A 25900-nucleotide genomic window follows, 5' to 3' on the forward strand; every position below is an offset into this window, starting at 1 on the left:
TCACTTCACCTTCTCTGTCACTGCTTCTCCGTCACTGTCACTGGTCGTGACCCACTGCGAGGGAGTGACAGTCCCTCGTGCTGAACGAGCGAGGTCCTAGAGGTATAAATATCCCCTTCTTTTTCCATTCTCTTTCTCCTCCTTCCCTCTCCTATACACATTCGACAAAGATATCTCGTCTGAGCAGTCCTCTTCGTGAAAATCTTTCCAAGAACCGTCAAAGGAGCAAGACAGACAAGTTGCTCATCGTCCTTTGCTGTCGCGGTTCGTCTAGTTCCCACTGTGCCTTGGTTCTTCTGCAATGGTTTGGCCAGGGCTAATTCTTCGGGAACAGTCGATCTGAACAAACAATCAAGTCATCAAACCGTCGTGGACTTCAAGTCAACTCACTTACTTGTCACGCCGTTGCTTCTGTTGCTGTGCAAAGACATCAAACCAAACTTCAGACATCAAACTGCAACACTCCATCCTCGACAAGATGGTTCAGACTCCATCCCTTGCTTCTTTGTCAGCGACAAAGCTGAGAGCGTAAGTGCAACAAGCAGTCACCCCATATACCCTACCTTGTCCATATCTTTATGGCTTGCCATGCTTGCTTGCCCTATCCATGGGTCTCAAGTGCTGCCGATCTGAAATCATGGACGCTGACATAAAGACCAACTCTAGTCTTAAGACCCCAGAGACCATTACAGTCCTATACAAGCTGACCAGCGATGCCGAGCCTCTGATCTTGTGCGAAGCCTTTCCAAAGGGTGTTGCCATGACCTTCTCGACCAACTGGAAGATCGACTTCCCACCTGTGAACAAGATGAGCGTGGCTGAGCTTCAGAAACCAGCAAAGAAATCAGTGACCATTGTGGGTGGACGGTTCAACATTCACAAGGACATTATCGGTTGGATGTTATCATGCTGCGACGGAAGAGGCATGCAGCAGTTCCCACAGCCTAAGCGCAAGACCTTCACATACCTGTATCATGCTCGGACCTGTGCTGCCATCATCGGATGCGAGTACCTTGGGCAGGAAGTGACCAGATCTATGCAACGAATTGCAAATGCTCAAATCCACTCTGAAGATGTGCGAGCACTATACCTCCTCGACCCTCCTGACGCCGAGATGAAGAAGTTCCTCGCCGAGCATGTCGCGGTCCGGATCTGGGAGAAGAGACTCAAGGCAAAAGGGGCATACGCGACACTGAGGGAGGAACTACCAGAATTCAATAAGGCAATTGACGAGATTCTGGATGCGAAAAAGGCGGCAAGACAGGCAGAGAAGGACGCTTTGGTGCAGGCAGGCACCAAACCAACAACAACACCTCCTCGTCGTCGTCAGCAGAACTGGCGCTCCCCTAGAGCACCAGGCAGCCAAGCGAACATGGGACAGAAGAAGGCGCCAGAGCCAAAGGAACCAAAAGTCAAGACTGTGACGATGAAGGCAGAGGTTGTCCGGCGTGCATCACAAGGGCGGCCGACATTCGCACGTTTGGACCTGGGGGCAATGGGAGTGACCAAGGATGCGTTTTGTGGTCTGAAGTAGGGAGATTTCGTGGCACAAAGGGGCTCAATCGAGTGTCGCATTTCTGGTCGTCGCTATGGGTTATATATCTGTGTGTGTTTTAATTGCCAAAGGCGACCAGAGCGAAGCAGACCAGCGCAGGGATGTCCGTCGACAAGGTCCTCCACAAATGGATTCTCAGCCATTGCTTGACATACTCGATGGTCTGACCTTTCTTTTCCACCTCTTCGTCACACGCCCACTTGATTTTCTGGCTGATAGGGTAGACGAATGCGAAGTGTCCCATAGTGAACGCGGCGCCGGCTAGAGAAAGCGTTCGTTTCGAACTGTCTGCGGGGAAGTATCGAGAAGCATATACGCCGCCGATGATGGAGGGCAGGGTGGTGGCAAAGACCGTGGCGATCCTCAGGGGCAGAAAATTGCTCCACCACAGCCGAACTGCTTTGCTGGTGGTGGAGAGCTGGTCTTTGGACTCTTTCACGAACGGGTACAAGATGGTCGGTTCGACGAGCGCGTAGAAGACGGTCAATGAGGATGAAATGAGGGGAATCGCGACGGGTATGCCCACGCCTAGTGTGTTTGTCGTTGCCATTATAGAGTATCGCAGGGGGACAATTGGGAACTTCTAGTGAATGTAGATTCGACAGACCTGACTCAGGCCTTGAGCACCGGGTTGGGATGTATGCAGAAGTTATATCCAACAATCTTGGAATACTAGTAACCAAGGCTCACCTGATCGACCGGGCTCGGAGAATCCGAAAGAAATGGTGAAGGGTGAGGAGGATACGCGACTATTAGTAAGATATCTAAGGAACTACGTGGATAACCCGGGCGTACACAAGGCTAAGGAGGCTAGATACCTCTGCAGATAGATACCTAGCATATCTACTTTCCTATGTTTCCTGCGTCGATATCGTTAGAGAGGTTCAAGACTCGGAGTGCAAGGTGTGGGGGAGAGCAACACAGAAGTACTGGATCTGATGCTGCACACAGCCTGATGAACCTGTAACTCGAGTCCTGTTTGTGGCAGCGGGACTTGGTTGCGTGTTCGCTGCAGTGCATGACTTCCACACCACCTGATGCAGCGGCAGTGTGTCCGGAGAATTTGTGACAGACCTGGATAGATTGTCCAATGGAGCATGCATTCTACACTGTCTCCATGCAAGCCAATGTGATACAAGCTGCAAGTCGACGGTTGTGTAGATAGTATACGAGACAAACTCATGCCCTTACCGACCAGGAGTAAGTGAAGAGATTATAGGCTAGTCCTTGGTAAGCTCCAGGGGGGAACAGGCGTAGTCGGCCCTGGAAGGGGAGTCAATGGAACGAAACTAGCTAACGAACAAGCCTGAGAAGCCCCCAGTGGCTGTGGTCTTTAACTGGACCAGCGGCTAAGAGGCTCCTTAGGCTCCTTTATCCCCTAGCAATCTACTAGTCTTCTTGACGCACTTTCGATCCGCAGCACTAGACGAGATACACTCACTGACACCACTTTACAGAGTACACAGTGGTGTACAGGGCTCTCCCCTGAAACCCACCAGCTCCCCGTCCCAGTCCCCAGAGATCCATCCATCGTTCCACTGCATTGCAGTCTATCATCGCTCAAACGCCAAAGAAGAAAATTCCGCCACTATGCGACGCGTCCAGGTCCTAGTCCATATATGGGAAGTTCACGAAGGGTATACCGTTCGCTGAAGGATCGTGCGCCTCACTTATGCCAGGTATGGGTGGAACGTGAGATTTGTTGCCATGTTTGATCCCTTCGCTGCGTTTAACACACACCTAATCTTCATCGTTAACTCTCCCAGCGCTTCCCCTTTTCTACGCTCCGTACTGCGCCCGCGAACACGTCTGGGTTAACTATTTACAGTTCACAGATCCTAGAGACATCCCTGACAGATACCACCTTCGTCCATCGATCCTAGCAATCGCCATCGCCATCGCCATCAATTGTGGCGGAACTGTCACTAAACTTGCATCAAAAGACCCTCATTCTTCACTGCCTAACAAGGCTTCACATCCCTGCGGTAACCTCTTCTCCTCGTATCTCCAGATTTCAACACGACATCCCCGTCAGTGCAGCTGCCACTGGTTCACTTAACCTCATTCGCTTCTGTTCGCCTCAACAGATCGAAAACTTTGTCTTGAGCGTCGCTGTCAAGCAGATGACTGTTGAGGTCACGGGCATCTAACCCGCCTACCTGAAGTTTGTCTCATCGGTGGCATGGTGGAATTTCAGGTCCTATTTCTTTGCTGGTAAGGGAATCAAAGAACGTCCCGAAATCAAAGAGACTTCGAGCCTGCTATTCGAGAGGCTCCTGCAAGGAAGTTCCACAAGGGTTCGTTCGTCAGGGAGCATAGAAACCATGCGACGATAAAGACCATTTCAAGAAGTCGATTTCTGCGGACCTTTTCTGACGTCCAGCCATGCCGCCATCAGAATCCTCCGAGCCGTTGCGACCTCTGGCGGATTACTTCTGGATCGCTGGCTTGGATACTCAACAGCTACTCGATGCCTTCTCACCAACAAGATGGTCACACCAAACTCCGGACAACAACGCGGTCGTCGAATCTGCGATCAAAGAGGAAGTCGCTGCCGAAAATGACCAATCTTCAATCCTACAATCCCCTCGAGCCTCTGTCAATCATTCAAGGCATGACTCTTATCAGCGACTCTCCCAGCTTTCCGATGAAGCTAGAAGCACCATCGCAAGCCTCAACGATGCGACTCGTCCACACAGCAGTCGCAGCAGTGTCACAGTTCGGCCTGCTACTCCGGGCCAACCCACTCGGATGTCCACTGCGTTCAGCGACGTCGATTTCGAAAAAGCCATGAAGAAGTTTACCAGCGATCGAGACACGTTCTTTCTGGACCTCACATTCAACCCATCTGGAGCTGCAAAACAAACGCGTCCCCAGTCCCCAGTCCCCCAACCAGCGATCCCTCCACCGACGCGGTCCAAATCACATCCGAAGGCGCAAAAGATTGTTGTCGCAGATGAGCCGAGTCCGGATCTGAACCGAAACTTTGGAAGCATGCGTAGACATCTATCATTCAAAGATATGTCTAGTGCGAAGCGCCAGCCATCTGTGGCCCGACGGACGTCCACTAGGACCACTCGGAGGATGAGCAGTTACAACTCAGTCATACCCGCCCCAGAGACTCTTGTCAGCTCACCAAGACAGCACCCTTTGACGCGGAAGTTCGAACCTGTACTGCTAGACAGATATCCTCGATCAACCACTGCCGATAGAGCTTACAAGAGGAGTCCCTTTCCGGACTATGTGCCGATGTTTGCTTTCCCCAACGACATCAAGGTTATCTCTGCAGATACCAAACCAAGGTCTACTTGGCATGAGTTCTCGATGACCGCGGGTGATAACTCAAGGCTTACCGGAGTGTGCGTTACTGTCTGGGTTCCTGTAAATCGACAGGTTGCTTTGGACCTGGAAAAGAAATGTGACGAATGGAGAAAGGCCCATATGTCCGAAGCAGAAAGAGAAATGGCCGCCTCCCTCGCGGACAGATTGGCAGTGGAAAGCGCAAAGTTGTCCCGATTACTGGCAAAACTCCCCCAAGTGTCTCACGATTCAGCAGCGAGAGAAGAGTTGGAGGATGAAATCAGCGCGGTCGAGGAGAAGATCGGGGTCATGTCGGACATGCTGCGACCGTTACGGCACGGTTCCATTTCGGAAATCCAGGGGTTGGCCAGCAGTGAAACTCAGTTTTGGATCCCGAGAGCTTACGGTATCCTGGGCAGAGATGGCACAATGGCCAACTTCTGGAGACAATGGTTACGAGCTGTTGTAGTCCCCATGGCCGACGGTAGTATACTGCGAGTCCCAGCGAGTTCTCCGAAGGTCGGTATGTGGCAACCATTGGAGCGATATGTCGCTGCGTTGTGCCTCGAGGCGCCTTCACCAACAACATCCAAGGTTCAGATACAGACCTCTATCCGGGAATTGCATCTCTACGCCAAAAAGGAAGCTGCAAATGAACTCCCAGGAAGCCGAACCACAGATCTCTATCCACTCTTCAGAACACTCACTATTCCTAACATCGTTCTTCTCTTTGAATACGCCATGGCCGAATCCAGGATCATCTTGTTGTCATCTCATACCGCATTGCTGCAACTTGTCGCCAAAGCCATTCTGGAGTTGATTTGGCCTCTAGAGTGGACAGGTGTGTATATCCCTGTGCTTCCCTCAAGACTGGTTCAGGTGCTTGACGCGCCGTGTCCTTACATTTGCGGCATCAATCGGAATTACGAGAAATATGACCTTCCCGATGACGACTATGTCCTGGTGGATCTAGATAAAAATGAGTTGCACAGCACCTCGCCGCCTCCTTTCCTGCCGAAACAGCAACGAAGGAAGCTCATGTCTCTATTACACCAAGCTGCACCACTGCACCATAGTTTTGGTGTACCCCCTGGTGCCCCAGCATATACAGTTGAGACATTTCCGTTTGATGCATTCTCTGGGGAACTCGACTCTGTGTTTACTGCCATTGCCAGGTCGACAAATCTGGACAAGCTAGCCAGTCTCAGTTCATCTTCCTTCGGGCCGCATGCGGCTTCAGACACGATCCGGCGTGCTCCATTGCTGAATGTTTTCCTTTCCTCTGGGCCGACACAAGGGAAGAGCTTTGACCGTCCACGGACATCTTCAACCACCCGGCAATCGAGTCACACAAGTTCTGATGCTTACTCTCCTGTCGGAGGGAGCTTTGCTCTTCCAACTTCGCTACGGAATGACTCCGGCTATGCTCTGCAGACTTCCCTGCGAGAAAAACGATCCGGCCACTTCGATTCGCTATCCAAACGCAGCTTCTCCGGCTCTAGCCACATGGTTCGGAAAGCCAGTCTTCCTTTTGTACGGCACAATGCAAGTCCCTCGACAACCTCTGTGTCAGACATGAGGAATGGTTCGATATACGCACCTTCTACATATGCCCAGTCGACGCTGGCAGCATCCACAATCATGCCTGGCATGCATGTTCAACCGGCAGTCAATTCTCGAGGAACGTATTGGGCCGAGGGCCATTGTCTCCAATGGAAAGAAGCAGATGGTCCCTCAACATGTGTGCTTTGCGACGAGAAGGCACAGGATGGCTACTACAGATGCGCAGGGTGTGGCTTTGTGATTCACGATCGCTGTGCGAATCAGATCACCATCGTCTGCTCGGCTGCATTCTATCCAGATCAAGTTCGCGCAGCATTTGTCAGATGTTTGGCAAGCCTCTTCTACACCTATCGGAAGTTCATGAACCCAGCGCCTCCGGCTAAAAAGAAGCTCGGAGCGGTGTATGCTTTCGACAATAGAGCCTTCATCAACAGCCTTTCTCCAGACCATTCCGCGTATATTGAGATGCTCCAACAAACTCAAGCCTGGAACGAATTCATCATGGAGCGCGAAGAGACGACTTCCAGTCCAGATATTGCCTTGTTCGACGCAATCATCATGGCCAAGCGTGGCCGCGCTGGCTTGCTGCGGTCCAGTCTGCCAAACATTGGTCGCAACCGCAGAAGCCTTATACAGCGGCCGGCATCAGCCGGTGCCCGAGCAGATATTCTGTCAGACACTTCTCAGCATCAATGGCGCATCGTTTCAATACCGTGTAGTTCAGAACGGTCAGATTTGGGCACCGCAGCAAAAGGACGTGACTACCATACGATCATTACACGGACGCCATCGAAGCTGGAAGAAGGCCTTTTCAAGCAGGAAGAAGATGTTCCAGACTTGCCCACCATACGAAAGAAGTCACGAGCGAGTATTCTAAACAGCAGAATGAATGGACTTAGCATGAACGCACCGTGAATTGTGTCGCAAGCCGAGCGAACATGTACAAGAAAAGAGCATTCGTTTTTGATGATCTAAGGACAGTTACACCACTCTGCGTCGTGACAAGAGGCTGCCAGTGCTCAAAGAGCCGCGCTCCCCCATGGAAGTGCGCCACTTGATGGCAAGCTGGCCAAGGACCACCCTTCCATCTAGTTTCATGCTGTTCTTCAGATCCTCTACTCCTTCCTGCACGCCATCTGCCTGTTCAACGAGAAAAGCAACTTGAAGAATATCTCGAGGGTTGACAATCGGGTTGTCCGGCTTGTGATCACTGTCCTTTTCAGCATCCCAGTTCAGAGAGGTGGACTTGAACGGCGCTTTTGATAGAAGCTTGCTTTCTTCGAGAACAACCATCATATCGGAAACATTCTCCAACTGAGCCTCCAACACATACCGCATCAACGTTGTTCTGCCGTAAGGTCCACCAGTCTCGTCGGGCACCTCGATTGGTCTCAGCTCAGTGGCTTTGGTCCGAACACTCAGACAGGGCTGAGCAAGAAACTGATACAACTTTCGAAAAGATCTCACTCTTCCACCGGTTGCTTGGCCATCACCCGATATCGTTTCGGTATACGTTACGTTGACAGCCAGAACGTGGTTGCCTTCTTCTTTCAGATCGAAGCGGATGATCCTTTGCAATGCGGATCCAGGCCCGATCTGGTTGTCTTCTTGGGTGCCAGCCGAGTGGAGATCCAAAGGAATCGACTGAGATGGCGTCTGCATTTCGGCGAGGATCTTGGTCCCAGAGACTGTTTTGGATGCATTACCCGGCAGGATTTCGTTGTTGGCACACAAGACACAAGAGAAAGTCTCGCCGACATGGGCGGAACCAAATGAAGGTGGCAGAGCAAGATTGTTGGATAGGATGAATTCCTGGTCGACCGCTTCGGATGGGTACGCCAGGGATGCTACATGTGGAATTTTGGCATCACTTTCCCGCGGTAGAGGGTGTTGTAGCGCTAGGGATGGACGCGAGAGCCTACACAGGTTGGATGAGAACGATGACCAGGATCCTCAGGGTGCCAGACACTCTACCTTAGAACTTGCACACATTGTATTAGCAGGAATGATTATTGGATTGTAATAGACCACATGGACTTGGTCGATGTGCCTACCTTTCAAAGACACGGAGTGCGGCTCCTTTGGGAAATTCCCGGTATCGGCTCGAGGCCGGGCCATAACTGACGACGAGGCTCAGTTCCCTTGCTTGGACAAGTTTTGGTCTGTGTCAGATGAAGCGCAGAAGGATGAGCGTCTGCCGAACCGCCGCTCTATCTTATGTATGACAAGGAGCGGTTCCTCGTGAGATAGATCGCTCCCGCCGCAACTGGTAGCATCTCGAGTGGCCACAGAGCCGAGGCTACAACAACATCAGGCCCGCTCAGGAGTGATGAGATCTGATATGGTAATGGAGCCTCGCGTTTTGGGGTCTGGGATGGGAGAGGTCTATATATGGCTCTAGTTCTGTCAGTGACTGAACGAGGCTGAGGCGATAAGGTGCGGTGATTTCTTGGCATGTCACGTGAATAGAAGAGTATTCTAACCGTATCGGTAAGTTGTTAGGCGTTAATTGCTTAGGTTGAAACCGTTGCCGGGCAACATTATTTCACTAAATACAACGCGTCCCGAGCCACAATTCGGCCTTGAATTCCATCACTCAAAGAGGACCTTATGTTTAATAACGCCGGACGAGCAGTGTCAGTACCAACAACTGCAAGAGTCTAGTCACCATTACCCATTTTGCTGCCGCATATCCTCTACTCACAATACTATCTAGCTGCCAACATGCGTATGACTCGCGCTGCTTTGCGAGCTCAGGCTCACGACGATTCGGACCTGCATCCCACGAATATCCACGAAGACATCGACGCGAATGCGTCGCAGAACAACGACGACGACAGTGAAGAGTCTGGCGGCGACCTCGATCTGCACCCAGCGCGTCGAGCCCTGAAAGATATCACGTACGAAAATAACGCCAATTCCGAAGACCTTGAAGACCCCGAGAAACACACCAGTGCCGATCCTACCGCTCAGGATGGTAACTCAGACGTCAACGATGGTGTAGTGGACGAGCAGACAGTTCCTGCGCCCGCGAAGAAGACCAGAAACAAGAGGAAGGGGAAGCAAAGCAGAAAAGTAAAAGATAAGCTTGACGAAGATTCCAGCATCAACCACGAAGGAGACGAAGAAATTGAAGAAACCTCCCCGACAGCGATGGAAGAAACACAGCCAGGCGACACGAATGTTTCTGCTGAAGCTACGACTCACGGCAAAGAGGACTTGGCGGAAATCGGGACATCACAGGTTGTGACCGAGGAAATAAACTCGACCAAGTCAAGTGTCTCATCTGAAACGCTCGACATCCCTGAGAGTTTCGAGCAACCACCACAAGCAACACCTGGAGTAACAGAGTCCCACCACACGACATCTTCTGAAGTCGTCGACGGTCCTGTTACCATGGATACTGAGGTCAACAACCATCTCGCGTGTTGTGAAGAAGCCGTGGACGCAACAAAGGCGGAGGAATCGGAGGGACTGCAGACTTCGATTTCGACACCCGAGAATATTCGTTGTGATCCGCCCAAGACACCCAAATTCGACCCATCCGTCCATGCGTTAAATGAAGACGTCGCGACACCTGCTGCAGACACTGCTGAGGATTCTTTTGTTGACAAGATCAAATCTAGGTCTCCTACCAAAATGCAAAGCCACTCAGAACTCAACCACTCCGAGTCGTTTGTCGAGGGCATGATGACACGTACACCGCGGATCGAAGATTCTGTCGAAGCCATCGATGCTCTAGAAGACGCCATTGAAAAGGTCTCAGAAGACTTGCCAGTCTTGGATGGACTTCAAATCGAATCCCCTGTGAAATCGAAGAAGAACATGCCTGCTCGCGTATCTGCACAACCCACCGCCCCAGTACCAAGTACTCTTGAAAAGACACGTCGGAGCCCAGCGAAGAAACCCCTCCAACCGACGAAGACAGCTCCTGCAAACAAACCTGCGGGCCAGCCAAAGTCAACTCTTGCACGAGCACCAGCTCCAGCTCCAAAGCCAGCAACTAAGACAAGCGTCGTGACAAAACAGCCTAAGAAACCCATCATTGATGGCCACAAGCCGAGGGAGTCCACCGCTTCCACTCTTCCGTCACTGTCTTTCTCAAATTCCCCATCCAAAGCTCTTCCAAACACTTCGCAGAAACGAGTCCCTAGTGCGAGACTGTCCACGGCCAGACCTGCATTTGTCCCTACCAAATCGGCAAAGCCACCAACCAAATCCACTTTCTCTCTACCCGGAGAGGCCATCTCAGCGAAACTCAAGGCTCAGCGAGAAGAGCGCCTGAAACGCGAAGAGGAAGCCGAGAAGGAGCGAAAGCAGTTCAAAGCCAGACCTGTGCCGACCAAGACATCTCGACCCAGTGTCCTACCTCGAGAGAATAAAGCCAGTCAAGCAAGAATGAGCCTGTACGCCACGGGAGTCAACAAGGAAAACATTGCGCCGAAACGAGCCTCCGCTCCAGTTCCCACCGACACCAAAGTCCGTCCGTTGTCGATCGGTGCGAAACCCAGTTCCGATCAGACGAGAGCCAATTCGAGCGTTCGACGAGCGACAAATGTCATGGAGAAACCGAGACTGTCCACTACCACGAAACCCCGAGTCTCTTCGCTACAGTTGACCGCGGGGCAAAAGTCCACAGTCACGAAGGACGATGTGGTCCATCAGAAGGCCAAGGGCAGGGAAGTCTTCAGTCGGAACAAAGCCGAGATGGAGCGTTTGGAGAAAGAGAGGAGGGAAAAGGAAGAAGCGACACGCCGAGCCCGTGCCGAGGCCGCAGAGCGCGGCAGACAGGCGAGTCGGGAGTGGGCGGAGAAACAGAAGAAGAAGATGGCTTTGCAGGCTGGCGTCACCAGCGGCACGGCGAACGGCAGTGGTAAAGTCGATGCGCCGTCACGGCCAGAGTCTGCTGCGGTGGTTGCCTGATATTGATATTGGTATTGATATCGACATTCAACGCCGGGAGCGGGAGACAAGACTACTAAGATGTCTCTGGGTACTCGAGGTGTCGAATTGTTAAAGTGATATGGTTCACAGACTGTTGTCCTGCTGTCCTGGAGTCTTGATTCTTTCCGCTTGGTCTACAGCGCAGCGCAGGTGTTGGATGGGAAATCGTGCAGGCGCAGGCGACATGGGATGCCCGTGATGGACCGGCGAAGCTACACTGACTAGTACCTGGTACCTTAGGGACACACATTCAATGAGTTACTTACTAGTAAGTAGTGTATGAAAACCCGTATCCAAATACGAAGGAGAAACCAGATCCGACACTTTCGGAGCATCAAGCGTTCAGTGAGTTCGAAGAGGGGTTTTCCAGTTATCTAAGTTTAGGGGTAAATTTGAGGTTTTGGGGGACTGCTAATCAGCAGATATTCTTTGAAGGACATGCATGGATCGTTCGTCCATATGATTCAGCCAGCCAAATAGGTAGAAAGAAAAGATAGTGGCCCATCTCGCATTGATTCTTCTACTGATTCCAACAGTCATGTCTTGCTGTAGTCTGTTCATGTATGGACACCCTCAACGGAATTACTCTTGAGAGGAAGAGGAGGAGGCGGATATCTTGTGATCATGACATAGGTCAAGGCCCTTGAAAGGATCTTGCTCTGTTTCGCTTCGCTCAGACACCAAAGATTTGCCTGTCCAACGTACCTATCATTGGTAGGTACCTATATGGCTGGTCACATCCCTGCTTTTTCTGGGGTCGGAATATCAGATTCCCGGCCAAGGGCGAGCAGTAAAGAGGGACATTGTTTCTTTTTACTGATCCTAGTCAAGTCGATGCATTTCGACCTGGAATCTCGGAAAGAATCAACTCCCACTCGGCGACAACTGTATCGGCCATGCTACTACGTAGTAGCCTTTGACAAACCAGAGCGAAACCGAAACAGATATCGTGATCCGAACAGACGGGATCGACTGCGGTTGTTGGCCCAGCAGAGCAATCATGAGGCTGAATGCCGCATTGCGCTCAATGAGTCGGACTCTGTTCTTGTCCATCTCGAGCACTGTGCGAAGAGGTAGCCCTGGCGAGGTTAGCAGTGACGACGTTGGTTCGTGTATTCGTGGCCTAGGAGTATACCTACCAAGTAGGTGTCGCATGTCCTATTTTGGGTGTCTTTGAACGGCCTGTTGGAAAGGGAGGAAGGTCATGCAAAGGTGACTGGTGATCAATGGCATTGGATTCGAAAGCGGTGATCTTGATTTCGTTGCGATCGAACCGACTTCTTACTCTCCCCTTGAAACAGTGATGGAGACTGGATAACATGCTTCATTTTCGGGCGATGTTGGCGTGTGTACGGCTTTGTTAACCCGTCCCTTCAGTCTTTGGCTGTATCGGTATCCGGACAAGTGGGACAGGGAGCTCTTGCGTCGTATTACTCTTGGGTCTTGACTCGTCGTCCGCTCTGTCTGTTTCTGCTGCGTCATCATTCTCGTCGTCAGCCGGTCTGGGGACTTTCACTGTGAATATTTGCGTTAGCATCGTCATACAGATCCCAGAACGACTCTAGCATTGTCATACAGATCCCGGAACAGAGTAGACTTGGGAAGGTCTTTGGAATAGGACTTCGTCCATCGAGACAAGGCCACGAGGCAGGTGAGATCCGACGTAATCAGTCCTCAAAAGGAGTACGTCTGGTTGGGGGACCACATACTTGCAGCCATATTAATCGCGCGTAGCACGTTCTCCCAATTCGCCAATACCAGCGCAACGCTTTGCGCTCCGTCCTTCAGTGTACCGAGTTTCTCTTCAAGTGTGGATAACTGTGTCGCCAGATTGGCGCTTAGATCACGCAGCGCTCGGAGGTTCTCGAGTTCCGCACGTTTCGCTGCGATTCGGGTTTGAAGGATGGATTGCGACTGGGAGGTTTGACGCAGCATGGATGTGTTTCCTGCACTGCCGCTGGCGTTGGAGTGGGAAGTGGAGGACGTCGAGGGGTACATGTTGGTGAGCCGATGAGGGTAGGACATGGCTTCGTATAGTTCGTGCGATGACCTAGCGACTGTCGTTGTAGACAATCCGCCAGGAGGGGAATTGATCAGGTTGGGAAAATGTTGCTCTGTTGCCGTGCTTAATTCCACAGATTCGATTCCGGCGTCCTCAATCAGACAGAATCAGACACTTCCAGAAAGTTACGCCGATAGTAGTGAGTGGCACATGTAATCTTTTAAGTTGGGAGAATCGCGGAACGCGGTGCGCGCATTGACGCAGTGGGTTAGGCGGCCATTTAAGAGGGGAGCCAAGGTCACGCTATGCCCGAACAGGTGATTTGTTGATATGTCTTCAATCGCTCAGGCTGCGAATGAATTGAATGACTGACTGATTAACGTCGAATCAACACCGCTCGAGATCTCCTTCACGACTATCCCACCCATACTGCATCTCTACCTGTGTGTCTTGCTCACAATCCCCCACGCGACTGTCGCTGGGCTGGGTATGAGACCTGGTATGAAAATTCGGTGCAAGAGCATAGGTGTAAGGCGTGACATGATTTCTTGACCTTGATATGGCAAGACTCAACGATGTTCCTGCTCCTCCCACTGAAAGCATCGACGCCTGTATGTGCCTTACCTTTGACGATGTTCTCATTTCTTCGCTAACAACACTTAGTGAAAAGGCGCTTCATTCGCCAGAACCGCGAAATAGCACGTGTGAATTCGACCCAATCGCAGCGCATTCGCAATCTCGAGACTGAAATATCTCGCCTTGTCGCCGAGAATATATCCCTTCGCGAGCAAACCATTGCAGCACAGGCCGAGGCGGAACGATGGCGCAATGCGAACAACGTGAACCGGGAGATTATGGAGATGAAGGAGAGAATGGAGAAGAAGGTCACTGAACTGACGTCGCTCATCGTAGAGATGGGACATTTACCCGAAAAGGCGGCGGAGAAGAGCAGACGAAGGAGTGGTGTGCAGAAGCAGAGAGACTCGACGGAGCAGGGATGGTTGAACAGGCAATCAATGAGAGAAGCTGTCGCCGGTGACAGGGAGTTATATGATGGGAGACTGCCTGCTATTCAGGAGGACAAGCTCTATCCGCGACGGACGCTGGAGAGTGCAGAGATTATGGCCATAAGAGACGAAGAAGCTCTGCAACAGGCTTCCGAGTCGCCCGAGTTGGGACCGCCACCTGTTGCACACTTCGACGTGACGGAGCCGATCGCTTTCGACTCGTCGACTATCACTGCCACTGCCACTGAACACAACAACAGTGAAGATCTGATGCAATTGCATTCGACGTTGGAAAAGAGAAGGAAACGCCGGACCAGCTCGCTTCTACAAGATATGCAGACCGAGCCCGTTTCAGAACCTCCTGTCCCCGAAGAACCCGTTCCGCAACTGTTGAAGTCGGGAGCGAAACGGAAACTGGATGTCACAGAGCTTGAGGACGCATCGCCCCGTGACCCAGGCGAAAACGACGAGTTCATCTTTCAACGGAAGCCACAGATCTGGAACAATCCAGCTGCAGTCAAAAAGGCGTCCAGATTCACGAGGGCACCAGGCCGCGAGAACGAGAAGCCGATCGAGACAAGTGCCACCTCTCCCCAGAAGACGACGGCCGGATCAAGGAAGATTCTTGCCCCGAAAAGCACCAACTCCCCCACGAAAAGAAGAGTCCACGTCTCGGAAAAGCTTGGGGACCTTAAAGATGGCCGAGATGGAATGCCCAAGCACTCAGCGAATGATTCACCACGCAAAATACCAGAGCGCGAGATTCGTGATATTGTCTTAGACCCCAGTGGGGCAGTCGAGTCAGACCGTCTGCCACCAAAGACTCCGGCTGCACAAGGGGACCACATACTATCGCCAATCTCCACCGAGCCCTCAGCAAGGAATACTCACCTGCCGCGCGAGGCTGCGGTCTTGAACTCGGTGGAAGACGTCCTGAATGGTAGTATCGGCAGGGGGTCGCGCCGCGCACGTGCGGCAGTCAGCTACGCCGAACCGAACCTGAGAGATAAGATGAGAAGGCCTGGTAAAGAATTGGTTGGCGCCGTCGAGGGTCTTGCGAAGGGTAAGGAAAGCACTTCAACCTCCCGCTCGAGGGGCCCAAGTCTGGACCAAACAAAATCAGAAGGCATGGGCGGAACTGAAGCCAAAGACGGTGCGACCACGGGAAAGCGAGAACAAGGGGCTGCGGGAAATGACAGGTGGCAGGGACTAGCAATATCGGGTTCAGGCAAGAAAGAAGAGCCTCCGAGCCCCCTGAAAGACAAGGAAAGGAGGGACATCATACGCGATAAGGGAAACCCCAATACTGTGAACGACCTGCAGGGACAGACCAACAGAAGACAACGTTACAGCGATGAGCTGGAAAAGGCGGTGGATCGATTGAAGATATTTGACCCTCCAGTTTCTTCTCCCATCGGAGAACCCAAAAGCCCAAGCACAGTTGAAGACGACACACCCGCAGCGACATCAAGACGAAAAGGTCCTGGGACTGCAGTTCGGAGGAGGCATTCCACCCAACCAGCTTCAGCTTCAGTGCCTAACCCTGCAGCTGGCGACCCTCCAAGAACATTGCGGACCTCAGATTCGACGTCGAACCCCAAGGCACCAGTCCCACGGCCCAGCTCCGCCGCAAGCGTGCGGCACCACGCTGGCATCGATGTTGATGACAAGCATCTCAAGCGTTCGAGCAGCGTCAGCTCTAACTTGAGGGCTAGCCATGAGACGAATAGGCCCGACCTGACCATGACCAGTTCAAGCAAGAGTGCTGCTGCTGCCGATGGTAGAAACGAAAGGATGGCCAATCGGCGGAGGAGTATGATGGTGTGAGGTGTAGCGATGCAGCCGGCCTGAGGGGGCCGACCATGCCTCGTTCATGAATATTTCTGTTTCGTGTTCAGTCTCTCTTTGGAAGGTCTTCTGTGATATGTGTTTTGGATAGCCGTGGTAGATGTGGCATTGAAGTTGTCCGTGTTTGAGCAAGCGTGGTGTTCGAAGAGGTTGAAGATACCCCACAGACGAGAAGAATGAATCTGCCCTTTCTCTTGCTTCGTCAAGTTCTCCAGATCGGCCTGCTTGGGTGGACTTTGTAAATTCCGAAGTGCATACTTTTGTATAACTTTCCAAACGGCGATGCGTCAGGTCTCTTGCCCATTGGTATGAGAGTCATCGATGCTGCGCGACATCCCCATGATGACCTCGTCTAATCGCTTCACGTATTCTCTCATCTCCCGTCGCTTGGCCTTCCTCTTCTCCTCCATATCCCGTACCTTCTCCGCCAGCGCCCTGATTTCTTCCGCCTGTTGCTCCTCACCTCTGCCAATCCCCGGTAGCCGTGAAATTAACAGCTCGATTTGCTGACCCTTCTGCACCAAGTCCTCCGCGAGTTCGCGTTGTGCATTGGCAAAGACCTGCGGTGTGACGGGACGCAAAGGGTAGACGGAACGTTCTGTGTCTTCAGGTCCCGGCTGTATGCCTGAGCCTTGTGGTTGGGAGTGATTCGCACCAGGAGTTTGCGACGTCGCGGCTCTTGCGGAGGGTGGGTAGGTGAACGGGTCGCTCGGATCTGGCTCAGGTGCAACTAAGGGATGGCGCTGCGATAGGTAACTAATGGTCGAGAAGAATTGGGTGAGTAGTTGGTCGTAGCAGGTTTGTAGCTGGGTGAGGATGTCGCTCGACATGGTGAGGACGGTTCAGGACTCCCAGGGTTTGCAGGATATTCACTTGTTCATAAATAGTCCGAGTTCTGTGGAAGGTATTGTTCGCGGCACTCTTGCTACGCTGTGACAATGAATTGCGCCGGCGGGGACTGCTCAGGGCGGAACATCAGAACGTCGGTGAGAAGGATGGCTAGCAATGTTGGAGAACGTGAAGAGTGTCAGAGGTCAGAGGTCAATTGTGGACAGCGTCAAACAAGGCTGCAGTGGGTTGTACCAACTAGTAAGTGGTGGGGAGGCACGCCTAGGAAGCCCGGAGAATAGGCGGCTGATCTCCGCAGGCAGAACGGCACTGTATTGCACGGGCATGATAAATCACAAGCCGGTGGCCGCTTGAAGTGCATTAGGTCAGCCTGGTCAGCCTTGCGGAGAAGCGGCATTTCCTTCTATTTGCCTCTTGCATGTTCGCCGTGTTGCGGCTCGACATTTCAATTCTCTCTCAACTTCTGTAAACGCCTACACAGTATTCTCCTCAGAATTCCCTCTGGAGCCTGTGGGCATGTCTCCCATATCACCAATAACCCCAGTCTCAGCGTCAAGAAGTTGATACACGAAGCCGTCCTCCCGAACTCCAGTATCCATCCAAGCCGAACGGCACCCCTCGGACCAGGACACCCCTCTTTGACCATGCATCAATCCTTCACGGGAAGTGCCCGTAAAGCACGACAGGTCAACCTTTCCGGCCGACAGACATTGAATCCATGGGCTTCATTGTCAAAGACGCAATCTGGCGCCAACCCTGTTGCTCAGGCGCAGGCAGAGCGGTTGAAGAGACAGCATGAAAGAGAACGACTCCAAGCCGCCCGGCTTATACAGAAACTCTGGCGGGGTCATTCAAGTCGGAGGCAGCAGAAATCGATATGGAAGCAATTATGGGACGATAACGAGCAGCAGAGAACAGGGACGACTGAGCCTCTCAACTACGAATCCCTGATCGAGCGTGAACAAGAGATCCCCGCTTATCGAGATCCTACTCTACTCCTCTTTCAGATGCGCCTGCTGCTTAGTTTCCAAGAGTTCAGACGTGAACGGGTCCGGGACAAGAAAGACACACTCAGATTACTATACTTTGGACAGGCACTGCAGCGGACGATCGAAGGCCATCCCTCGCGGCCTGATTTCGACGATGTTTGGACATATAATCTCTCGGCATTGGCATTGATTGTGGCCCAGCATCTCAAGAGCACGATATACGACGACTCAGCTCACGCAACGACATCCCATGGACCCCGACTGTTGAAGATGCTGACATGGCTTGCCGAGATGGTGCCTGATGCCATGGCCAGGGAAGCATCGAAATATTTCCATGTGATAGAGAGTGTGCTGCGGACGCAAAGTGCTGAAGTTTGGCGGGAGTGCACATTGTCGGCAATCGTGACCCTACTTAAATCTCCTTGCCACGGACAGCAGTCGGCATACATTTCTTTTGCCACGATCATCCTGAGTCACGATTCTTTTGCTGGCGATAGGGATGTATTGAAGCACCTAGCGTCAGCCATCGACTTGGCGGCACTCTCGAAGGCCATCACAAAAGAGGTGGAAGACGCAGAGGAAGATGAGAAGCAGACGCCAAACTCCAGCCAACTGTTATGGCAGTTGGCCCATCTTATCTATATGCATGATTCTCTCGGGAAAGGATACGCCGGACAAGATTCATACATCGAAGCGTTGTCGGCACTGTTGGGCCAGTGCGCGAATGATATTGCGGAAAAACTGGATGCAGCAGACCAGCCGATGTTTGACAATGAGAGCAACACCTCTGAACCTTTTCCAGCATTTTTACGGGAGATGATCATGAGAATACCTCAACAAGACAATGTCCGAGCGGTTCTACATGAAGTGAGCACGCCCATATCTCCCAGAACGGGTGAGGAGTTGTCGGAATTCGAGTCCGCAAAGCGACTGGCCAACTTCGCTGTTTCCTTGCTGAGAGCTTTTCCTTCCAAAGCGCAGAACATCCGCATGTATCTATATCAAGGTTCAGTCTCGTCGGTTGGGGATGCAGATGTTTCCACAATCCAGTATTTCTGGAGGACTGCCCGAGCCACAGGTGTCTTCAAAAGAGCTGTTCAAGACCACCGAAATGTGCTGTCCCTGTTGAAAGAGGCGGCCCCAGAGACAAATCAGATCGGTCGGGCTCCTTTGTCCAGGGCGGAAGTTGCTCTTTGGCGGGATGAGTGGCGCATAATACTCCTCTTTCTCGAGCTTTATACATTCGTGCTCAAGTTCATGGACGACGACGATTTCTTCGCCCTCGACAAACGTCGTGCTTTTGGAGCGACATCTCCTACTTCGACGAGTTTTATGGCGAGACAGGGTGCTCTGCCGCTGGAAGATGTTGCACTGATGACCACATTTTTGAAGAACTTGGCCTTCACCCTATATTGGCATGCGGCCGACTTGGTGCAAAACCACGAAGTCGAGGAAGAAGCTGGTCTGTCTGCCTTGTTTGGGAGTCCAGGTCAGCGATCGAGCAGGCCAGGGGAGAAGAAGCCGCAGACATTAACTGGAAACGGTGTCTCCCAGGACTACCTGAAAGGTTTAATCACTGGCCTCTTGCGGATGCTGCATGAGAGAGACTCCCGACGGTCCTTTATGCCTGCGGACCACTGGTTAATGACAAGCCAAGTCAACATGACTGGCTTCATCCCGGCTGTGGTGGCGGAAGAGGAAAAGAGGCATGAACTTGCCGATGCAGATGGGACCGAGGAAGATGATGATCAACTGGACAAAGGCGCCGAAATGGACCTCTCCACGGGCTTGGGAGCATCAGACGCTATATTGAGCAACATGTTCGGCATTCGCCCCTCACATATGCCTCGGACAAGAGCCTCGCGAGCGGTCGAACGTATGGAGCGCCAACGACAACAGGCCAGAAAGCAGAGACAACTCGAGTCTCTGGCTCCTCGTCTAGAGATACTTCGAAATCTGCCATTCTTCATCCCATTCGAGACCAGAGTACAAATCTTCCGAGAATTTGTCTACCGCGATCAAGTCAGGCGGCGTGATGGTGCTGTTGATCCTGATAGCTGGCGCATGCAGGTGGCCACCAGCACCCAAGGCAGAGATATAAACGGCAGGCCTCGTGGACTGGACATCATAGGCCGACACCATGCCGAAATCCACCGAGATAGTGTCTTTGAGGATGCATACGAGGCGTTCTACCCACTGGGAGAGGCCCTCAAGGAGCCCATTCAGATTACCTTCATCGACAAGTTCGGCAGCCCCGAGGCCGGAATCGACGGCGGTGGCGTGACAAAGGAGTTTCTGCTCAGCGTCACAACTGAAGCGTTTGACCCGGAGGCTAGTCTTAGCATGTTCAAGCAGAACAAGCAGGGTTACTTGTACCCGAATCCGTTGATCTACCAGGAAACGGCGGAGTTGTTGAAACATGCAGGCAGAAAGCCCGGCACAGAAGGCTTCGATTACCCCATGTCGGAATTCCTTCGACGCTTTCAATTCCTCGGGCGAATTGTGGGAAAGTGCCTGTACGAGGGTATCCTGATCGACGTCAACTTTGCAGGATTCTTTCTCCTCAAGTGGGCTTTGACCGGCGGCACCACTGTCGGCTCCAACGAGTCTGCTTACCGAGCCACCATCAACGACGTTCGGGAGTATGATGAAGAGCTGTACAGTGGGCTTTTGAAACTGAAGAACTACCCTGGCGATGTGGAGACCGATTTTGCCCTCGATTTCACCATCACAGACACAATCACCATAATGGACGCGCATGGCAAAGAGATCACGCGTACCATCACCACGGAACTGATGCCGAACGGAGCCAATACCCCAGTTACGAACACGAACCGATTGCTGTACATTGACCGGATTGTCCGGTACAGACTCCAGCAACAACCGAAGGCCGTCACCGACGCCTTTCTCAAGGGGCTGGGTCAGATCATCCAGCCTATGTGGCTTGCCATGTTCAACCAAAAGGAGCTGCAGAAGCTGGTGGGCGGCGACAACTCTGAGCTCGATATCAACGATCTGCGCCGAAACACCCAGTATGGTGGCGTTTATGCGATCGGCGACGACGGCCAGGAGCACCCAAGCGTTCAACTCTTCTGGAAAGCCATGCAGGAGTTCTCGGACGAGGACCGGAGGAAAGTCCTCAAGTTCGTCACGAGTTCCTCCCGGGCGCCCTTGCTTGGGTTCAGCCATCTGAATCCCAAGTTCAGCATCCGGGATTCGAGCGAGGATCAGACCCGGTTGCCGAGTGCCAGCACCTGCGTCAATCTTCTCAAACTACCAAGATACGGAGACCTGAAGACGATGAAGGAGAAGCTCCTGTACGCGGTCAACGCGGGGGCAGGCTTTGATCTGTCATAAGGGAGCGGTCAAGAAGAGTTGTTTTAATCCATTGCTTCCTTATTGCGAAACCTAGCATTCAGCATTTTACCCTGACGACTTATGACATAGCCGGCTATTGCAGATGGGGTTGGTCGCAAGCTGAGCGAAGGCTTTGCCCTTGCTTGCCAGCGTACCTTTTGTGTTTACAAGTCAATAGATTTAGATCTTGAACGAATGACAAACTCCCACCGAGAATCTTACAAAACAATCCATGGTGCGCCGCTTTCTGACAGATCAACGATGCCATTCAGGCGCTTGCTTCTGGCAGGAATGAGTCCCAGAGCCGCGTGCAGGCAAGGCTGAAGTACGAAAAGGGGGCGAGAAGAACCCCCCTCCTCCGGCTCGCCCATCAATTGCTTTGAGCGAGAACCTGGCAACCAGCATCCAACATCCAACATCCAATAATTGAACGATTCATGCAGTTTATCATGAGAGATCCTTTACTGTAGATCAGACTTGGTCTTCTGTCTGCCAAGTGGCGGTTCGGCATTGGCGTAGCAGTTCGCTGGCCTGGCAAGGACCTGATTGCGCGGAGCAAGGGGAGGAAGTTGGAATTCCGGGCTTTAGGCTCCTAATGCTCGAAGACCCCTGGAATTCGAGCTCGTCAACGTTAGGTACATATGCAGATACGCAGCGAGAGCCTAGCCTTAGCTCTTGGGCCAAGTGCGCAACTGGGTCAAATGGTGCGTTCGCAGGTAAGGCCAGGGCAGGGGCACCACGGTCATTTAGAAGAGAGTTATACCGCCTAGAAGTGAGTACAATCAGGATGCCGCCTGGACGCGAGGACTAGGGGACATCGTAGGTGGCTGGCGAATGGCGTGGAGGATAGCATGCACGCCCCCCTCCCCCCCGACTACCCGAGGCCTTGCTCGCCGCATCCCGCGGGTCAACGGTTGATAGGCGCGGTGTTAGGGGCTTGGGGGTCCAGGATCCTCCCTAGTAGTCCTGAAGGCGCCTAATCGTTACTACGTACTACTACCTCTCCCCCTGTAGGTACGCATGCTCTGTAATACTCCCTGAGCTCGCACCACCCTACCTAAGGCTACCTAAAGTACTATTGTTGGCACCCTGCAGTGCTCCGCGAAGACTGCTGCTCGATCGATCAATCACGGGCGGATGAGCATCCCTAGCACTGAGCAGCACCTCCGCCTCCCATCGCTACCATCTACTGCTAACGTTGCTCGCTCCACCTAAACCGTGCACTTTGGCACTTTGGGCTGCTGCTGATCGCCTAATGAGCCATTATTATTTTTACTATTGCAACTCGTTCGGCCCGTGATGCCTGATGTCAAGTCCGCTCATACCTAAACCAGTACGCTTGCTCTGACTTTCTCTACGAGCAGGGACGCCATACAACCCCTCTACGTTCTTTGCCCAAGCTCAGGTTCGGGCCCCGCGTCTTGCTCAAAAGCGCTCGCTTCGTTCTCTAGATGTCGAATGCATGGGAGACAGCCTTGCTCCCATAGCCGGTCACCGCTCCTCTACTTCTCGTCCCTTTGCTTCTCCCAGAGCGCCACCATCTGCTCCCTCGATCGAGCTTGAGACCTTTGACCCCAGTCACCCGTTTCCTTTGTATAGCAGTGAGAAGGGCGCACAGAGATTGTGCAAGCGACTTCGAAAACTCGAAGAACTCGCCGAAAGAGAAGAGATGAAGTTCTCCCACAGCATCCAGTTCAACGCTGTTCCGGACTGGAGCAGCCACTATATCTCCTACAGCAACCTCAAGAAGCTCATCTATACTCTCGAGAAACAAATCAATAACCCTCCGGGCGAGGCTCAAGATGAGGAAAACACCTCCCTGCTCGGCGGGTCGCTCGACCCCGACCCCATCTTCAAGCGCATGCTTGATTCCGAACTCGACAAAGTATGCTCTTTTTACCGTTTAAAAGAGTTGGAGATCTTCGGCGAACTGGACCAGTTCCTGAAAGACGCCGAAGACTACAAGGCCGAGACACAAAATGTCAACATGGACGATGTTGTCGCGACGGAAGGGCAGCGCAGGACGTCCCGGTCGCAGAGCGTCTTCAACGTCCCGTTCCGGCGAAAGAGGAGGGCCTCTACCATGAGCGTGAGCTTCGAGGAGCCTGTCCAGGTGGACGACAGCGATAGTGACGCGGAGGACAATGCAGCCATGCTGAAGAAGAGGCCTTCAATGAAACAGAAGAGCAAGAGTGCATTTCAGACAGGGCCCGATTATTCTGGCATGGCCGAATCACGCGAAGACCTCCGAGCGCCCGATACCACACCCTCGTTCCTGAGAAGGAGACCCAGTCTGGCACTCGAGCTGGACGCCAGCGATCCGGGCCAAGTGTCGGCATTGTATGATACAGGGATTAACATAAAGAAACGAGCAGTCAGTCTGTACGTTTCGTTGTGCGAGCTGAAGTCGTTCATCCAGCTCAACCAGACCGGCTTCAAGAAGGCGACCAAAAAGTACGACAAAGTCTGCAACCGCAATATCAGGAAGGACTATATGGAAAAAGTGGTCAACCCCTCATACCCCTTCCAGGAAACCACGCTGGCCCACCTCGACGAGAATATCGCAAAGGTGGAGAAGGTGTACGCCGATGTTGTGACAAAAGGAGACCAGGATATGGCCAGACGGGAGCTTCGCCTTCATCTCCGTGAGCATGTGGTCTGGGAGCGGAACACGGTGTGGCGGGAAATGATTGGAATCGAACGCAAAACCCAAGCTGCCAACTTCGGCATCAGACAGACGCTCCTTGGTGCCCCGGATCCTTCACAAGTACGACTGCAGGGAGACCGGGACACCTCTGAGACGAAGGAAATCGTAACACCTGTGGGCCGATACAGGTGTCCCAGGTGGCTTTTCAGCTCGACCTTCTTCACCTTGATCGCGATTCTCGCAGTGTTCCTGGTCCTGCTGCTCGTCCCTATTCTGAAGAAGCCGGAGCAGCAGAATTGCCTCGCAATGCTGGTCTTCGTGTCGCTACTTTGGGCCACAGAAGTCATTCCTCTCTTTGTCACCTCATTGCTCATTCCATTCTTGGTCGTCGTCCTCCGAATCATGCGCTCTGACGACAAGCCTCACGAAAGACTCGACTCGAAGACGGCGACCAAGGCCGTCTTCGCTGCCATGTGGACCCCCGTCATCATGCTACTCCTTGGTGGCTTCACTATAGCCGCCGCCCTTTCCAAGTACCATATCGCCAAAATGATGGCTACATTCGTCCTCAGCAAAGCCGGCACCAAGGCGAGGACTGTGCTCATCACGAACATGTTTGTCGGCATGTTCTTGAGCATGTGGATCTCGAACGTTGCAGCACCTGTGCTGTGTTTTAGTATCATCCAGCCCATGCTCCGGAATCTCCCTGCCGACAGCAACATGTCCAAAGCTTTGATCTTGGGCATTGCATTGGCGTCCAACATCGGCGGGTCAGCCTCGCCGATCGCATCGCCGCAAAACATCATCGCGCTGCAGAACATGAAGCCCAGCCCGAGCTGGGGGGTCTGGTTCTTTGTGGCCCTGCCGGTCTGCATCATCAGCATCATTCTCATCTGGCTCTTGTTGCTCGTCTCATTCAAACCGGGCCGAGGCACGACCATCGTCCCCATCCGACCCATGAACGACAAACTCAACGGCGTCCAGTACTTCATCATCTCTGTTACGCTCATCACCATCGTGCTGTGGTGTACTTCGCATCAACTCGAAGGCATCTTTGGCGATATGGGCGTCATCGCCATCATCCCTATGGTCCTCTTCTTCGGCACGGGCATCTTGACCAAAGAAGACTTCAACAATTTCCTCTGGACGATCATCATCCTCGCCGCCGGTGGCTTGAGTCTCGGCCGCGCCGTCTCCTCGTCCGGGCTGCTGCATACCATCGCCAAAGGCATCACGGAGAACGTGCAAGGTCTGTCAGTCTACGGCGTCCTCGTGGTCTTTGCCGGTCTTGTACTGGTCGTGGCCACCTTCATCTCCCACACGGTCGCCGCTTTGATCATCCTCCCCCTCGTCCAGCAGGTCGGCGCGAGTATGGCGGAGCCGCATCCGAACTTGTTGGTCATGGGCAGCGCGTTGATGTGTAGCGCTGCCATGGGGTTGCCGACCTCTGGGTTTCCGAACATGAGTGAGTCAACTGTCCATTTTGATTTCTTCCAGTAATCCCAAAGTCAATCTTGCGACCCTCGAAGTCCTTGGAGTATCTCATACTCATGGCTGTATCCCGATGCTTCCACTTCTAAATGAGATGATAAATGCTAACATGTGTGTTTCCGAAATTAGCTGCCATCATGATGGAAGTCCCCGAAACAGGCGTCCGATATCTCCATGTCAAACACTTCCTTACACGTGGCATCCCGGCATCCATTCTAACCTTTGGCGTTGTCGTCACAGTGGGATATGGTTTGATGATCGCGGTAGGGTTATAATTAGACGGGTAGGCATTGTCGAGATCCAATGTCAATTTTTCCAAGTTCCGCGAAGATACATCTTATTTACAAT

At 52.6% G+C, this 25900-nt stretch overlaps 10 protein-coding genes across 10 annotated transcripts; 6 read left to right on the top strand and 4 right to left on the bottom strand.

Annotated features, from left to right (window-relative positions):
- Window positions 1-637: 637 nt before the first annotated feature.
- Window positions 638-1534, top strand: A1O1_08822 (uncharacterized protein; the record flags this gene model as incomplete). Its single annotated transcript, XM_007729680.1, has 1 exon — window positions 638-1534. One exon carries the CDS (start codon window positions 638-640, stop codon window positions 1532-1534), a length of 897 nt encoding a protein of 298 aa, XP_007727870.1.
- Window positions 1535-1613: 79 nt separating this feature from the next.
- Window positions 1614-2105, bottom strand: A1O1_08823 (uncharacterized protein; the record flags this gene model as incomplete). Its single annotated transcript, XM_007729681.1, has 1 exon — window positions 1614-2105. One exon carries the CDS (start codon window positions 2103-2105, stop codon window positions 1614-1616), a length of 492 nt encoding a protein of 163 aa, XP_007727871.1.
- A 1835-nt stretch (window positions 2106-3940) lies between these two features.
- Window positions 3941-7333, top strand: A1O1_08824 (uncharacterized protein; the record flags this gene model as incomplete). The annotated part of the gene is made up of 1 exon (XM_007729682.1): window positions 3941-7333. The coding sequence occupies one exon, from the start codon at window positions 3941-3943 to the stop codon at window positions 7331-7333; it is 3393 nt and encodes a 1130-aa protein (XP_007727872.1).
- A 66-nt stretch (window positions 7334-7399) lies between these two features.
- Window positions 7400-8536, bottom strand: A1O1_08825 (uncharacterized protein; the record flags this gene model as incomplete). Its single annotated transcript, XM_007729683.1, has 2 exons — window positions 7400-8370; window positions 8473-8536. The coding sequence occupies 2 exons, from the start codon at window positions 8534-8536 to the stop codon at window positions 7400-7402; spliced, it is 1035 nt and encodes a 344-aa protein (XP_007727873.1).
- Window positions 8537-9142: 606 nt separating this feature from the next.
- Window positions 9143-11341, top strand: A1O1_08826 (uncharacterized protein; the record flags this gene model as incomplete). The annotated part of the gene is made up of 1 exon (XM_007729684.1): window positions 9143-11341. One exon carries the CDS (start codon window positions 9143-9145, stop codon window positions 11339-11341), a length of 2199 nt encoding a protein of 732 aa, XP_007727874.1.
- A 1695-nt stretch (window positions 11342-13036) lies between these two features.
- A1O1_08827 (uncharacterized protein) lies at window positions 13037-13387 on the bottom strand (the record flags this gene model as incomplete). The annotated part of the gene is made up of 1 exon (XM_007729685.1): window positions 13037-13387. The coding sequence occupies one exon, from the start codon at window positions 13385-13387 to the stop codon at window positions 13037-13039; it is 351 nt and encodes a 116-aa protein (XP_007727875.1).
- A 536-nt stretch (window positions 13388-13923) lies between these two features.
- On the top strand, window positions 13924-16198 carry A1O1_08828 (uncharacterized protein; the record flags this gene model as incomplete). The annotated part of the gene is made up of 2 exons (XM_007729686.1): window positions 13924-13975; window positions 14028-16198. 2 exons carry the CDS (start codon window positions 13924-13926, stop codon window positions 16196-16198), a joined length of 2223 nt encoding a protein of 740 aa, XP_007727876.1.
- A 308-nt stretch (window positions 16199-16506) lies between these two features.
- On the bottom strand, window positions 16507-17049 carry A1O1_08829 (uncharacterized protein; the record flags this gene model as incomplete). The annotated part of the gene is made up of 1 exon (XM_007729687.1): window positions 16507-17049. The coding sequence occupies one exon, from the start codon at window positions 17047-17049 to the stop codon at window positions 16507-16509; it is 543 nt and encodes a 180-aa protein (XP_007727877.1).
- A 663-nt stretch (window positions 17050-17712) lies between these two features.
- Window positions 17713-21414, top strand: A1O1_08830 (uncharacterized protein; the record flags this gene model as incomplete). Its single annotated transcript, XM_007729688.1, has 1 exon — window positions 17713-21414. The coding sequence occupies one exon, from the start codon at window positions 17713-17715 to the stop codon at window positions 21412-21414; it is 3702 nt and encodes a 1233-aa protein (XP_007727878.1).
- A 1462-nt stretch (window positions 21415-22876) lies between these two features.
- Window positions 22877-25827, top strand: A1O1_08831 (uncharacterized protein; the record flags this gene model as incomplete). The annotated part of the gene is made up of 2 exons (XM_007729689.1): window positions 22877-25526; window positions 25682-25827. The coding sequence occupies 2 exons, from the start codon at window positions 22877-22879 to the stop codon at window positions 25825-25827; spliced, it is 2796 nt and encodes a 931-aa protein (XP_007727879.1).
- Window positions 25828-25900: the final 73 nt, after the last annotated feature.

The sequence above is a fragment of the Capronia coronata genome (genome assembly GCF_000585585.1).
Source record: "Capronia coronata CBS 617.96 chromosome Unknown acBCG-supercont1.11, whole genome shotgun sequence".
In the NCBI taxonomy this organism is placed as follows: Eukaryota; Fungi; Ascomycota; class Eurotiomycetes; order Chaetothyriales; family Herpotrichiellaceae; genus Capronia; species Capronia coronata.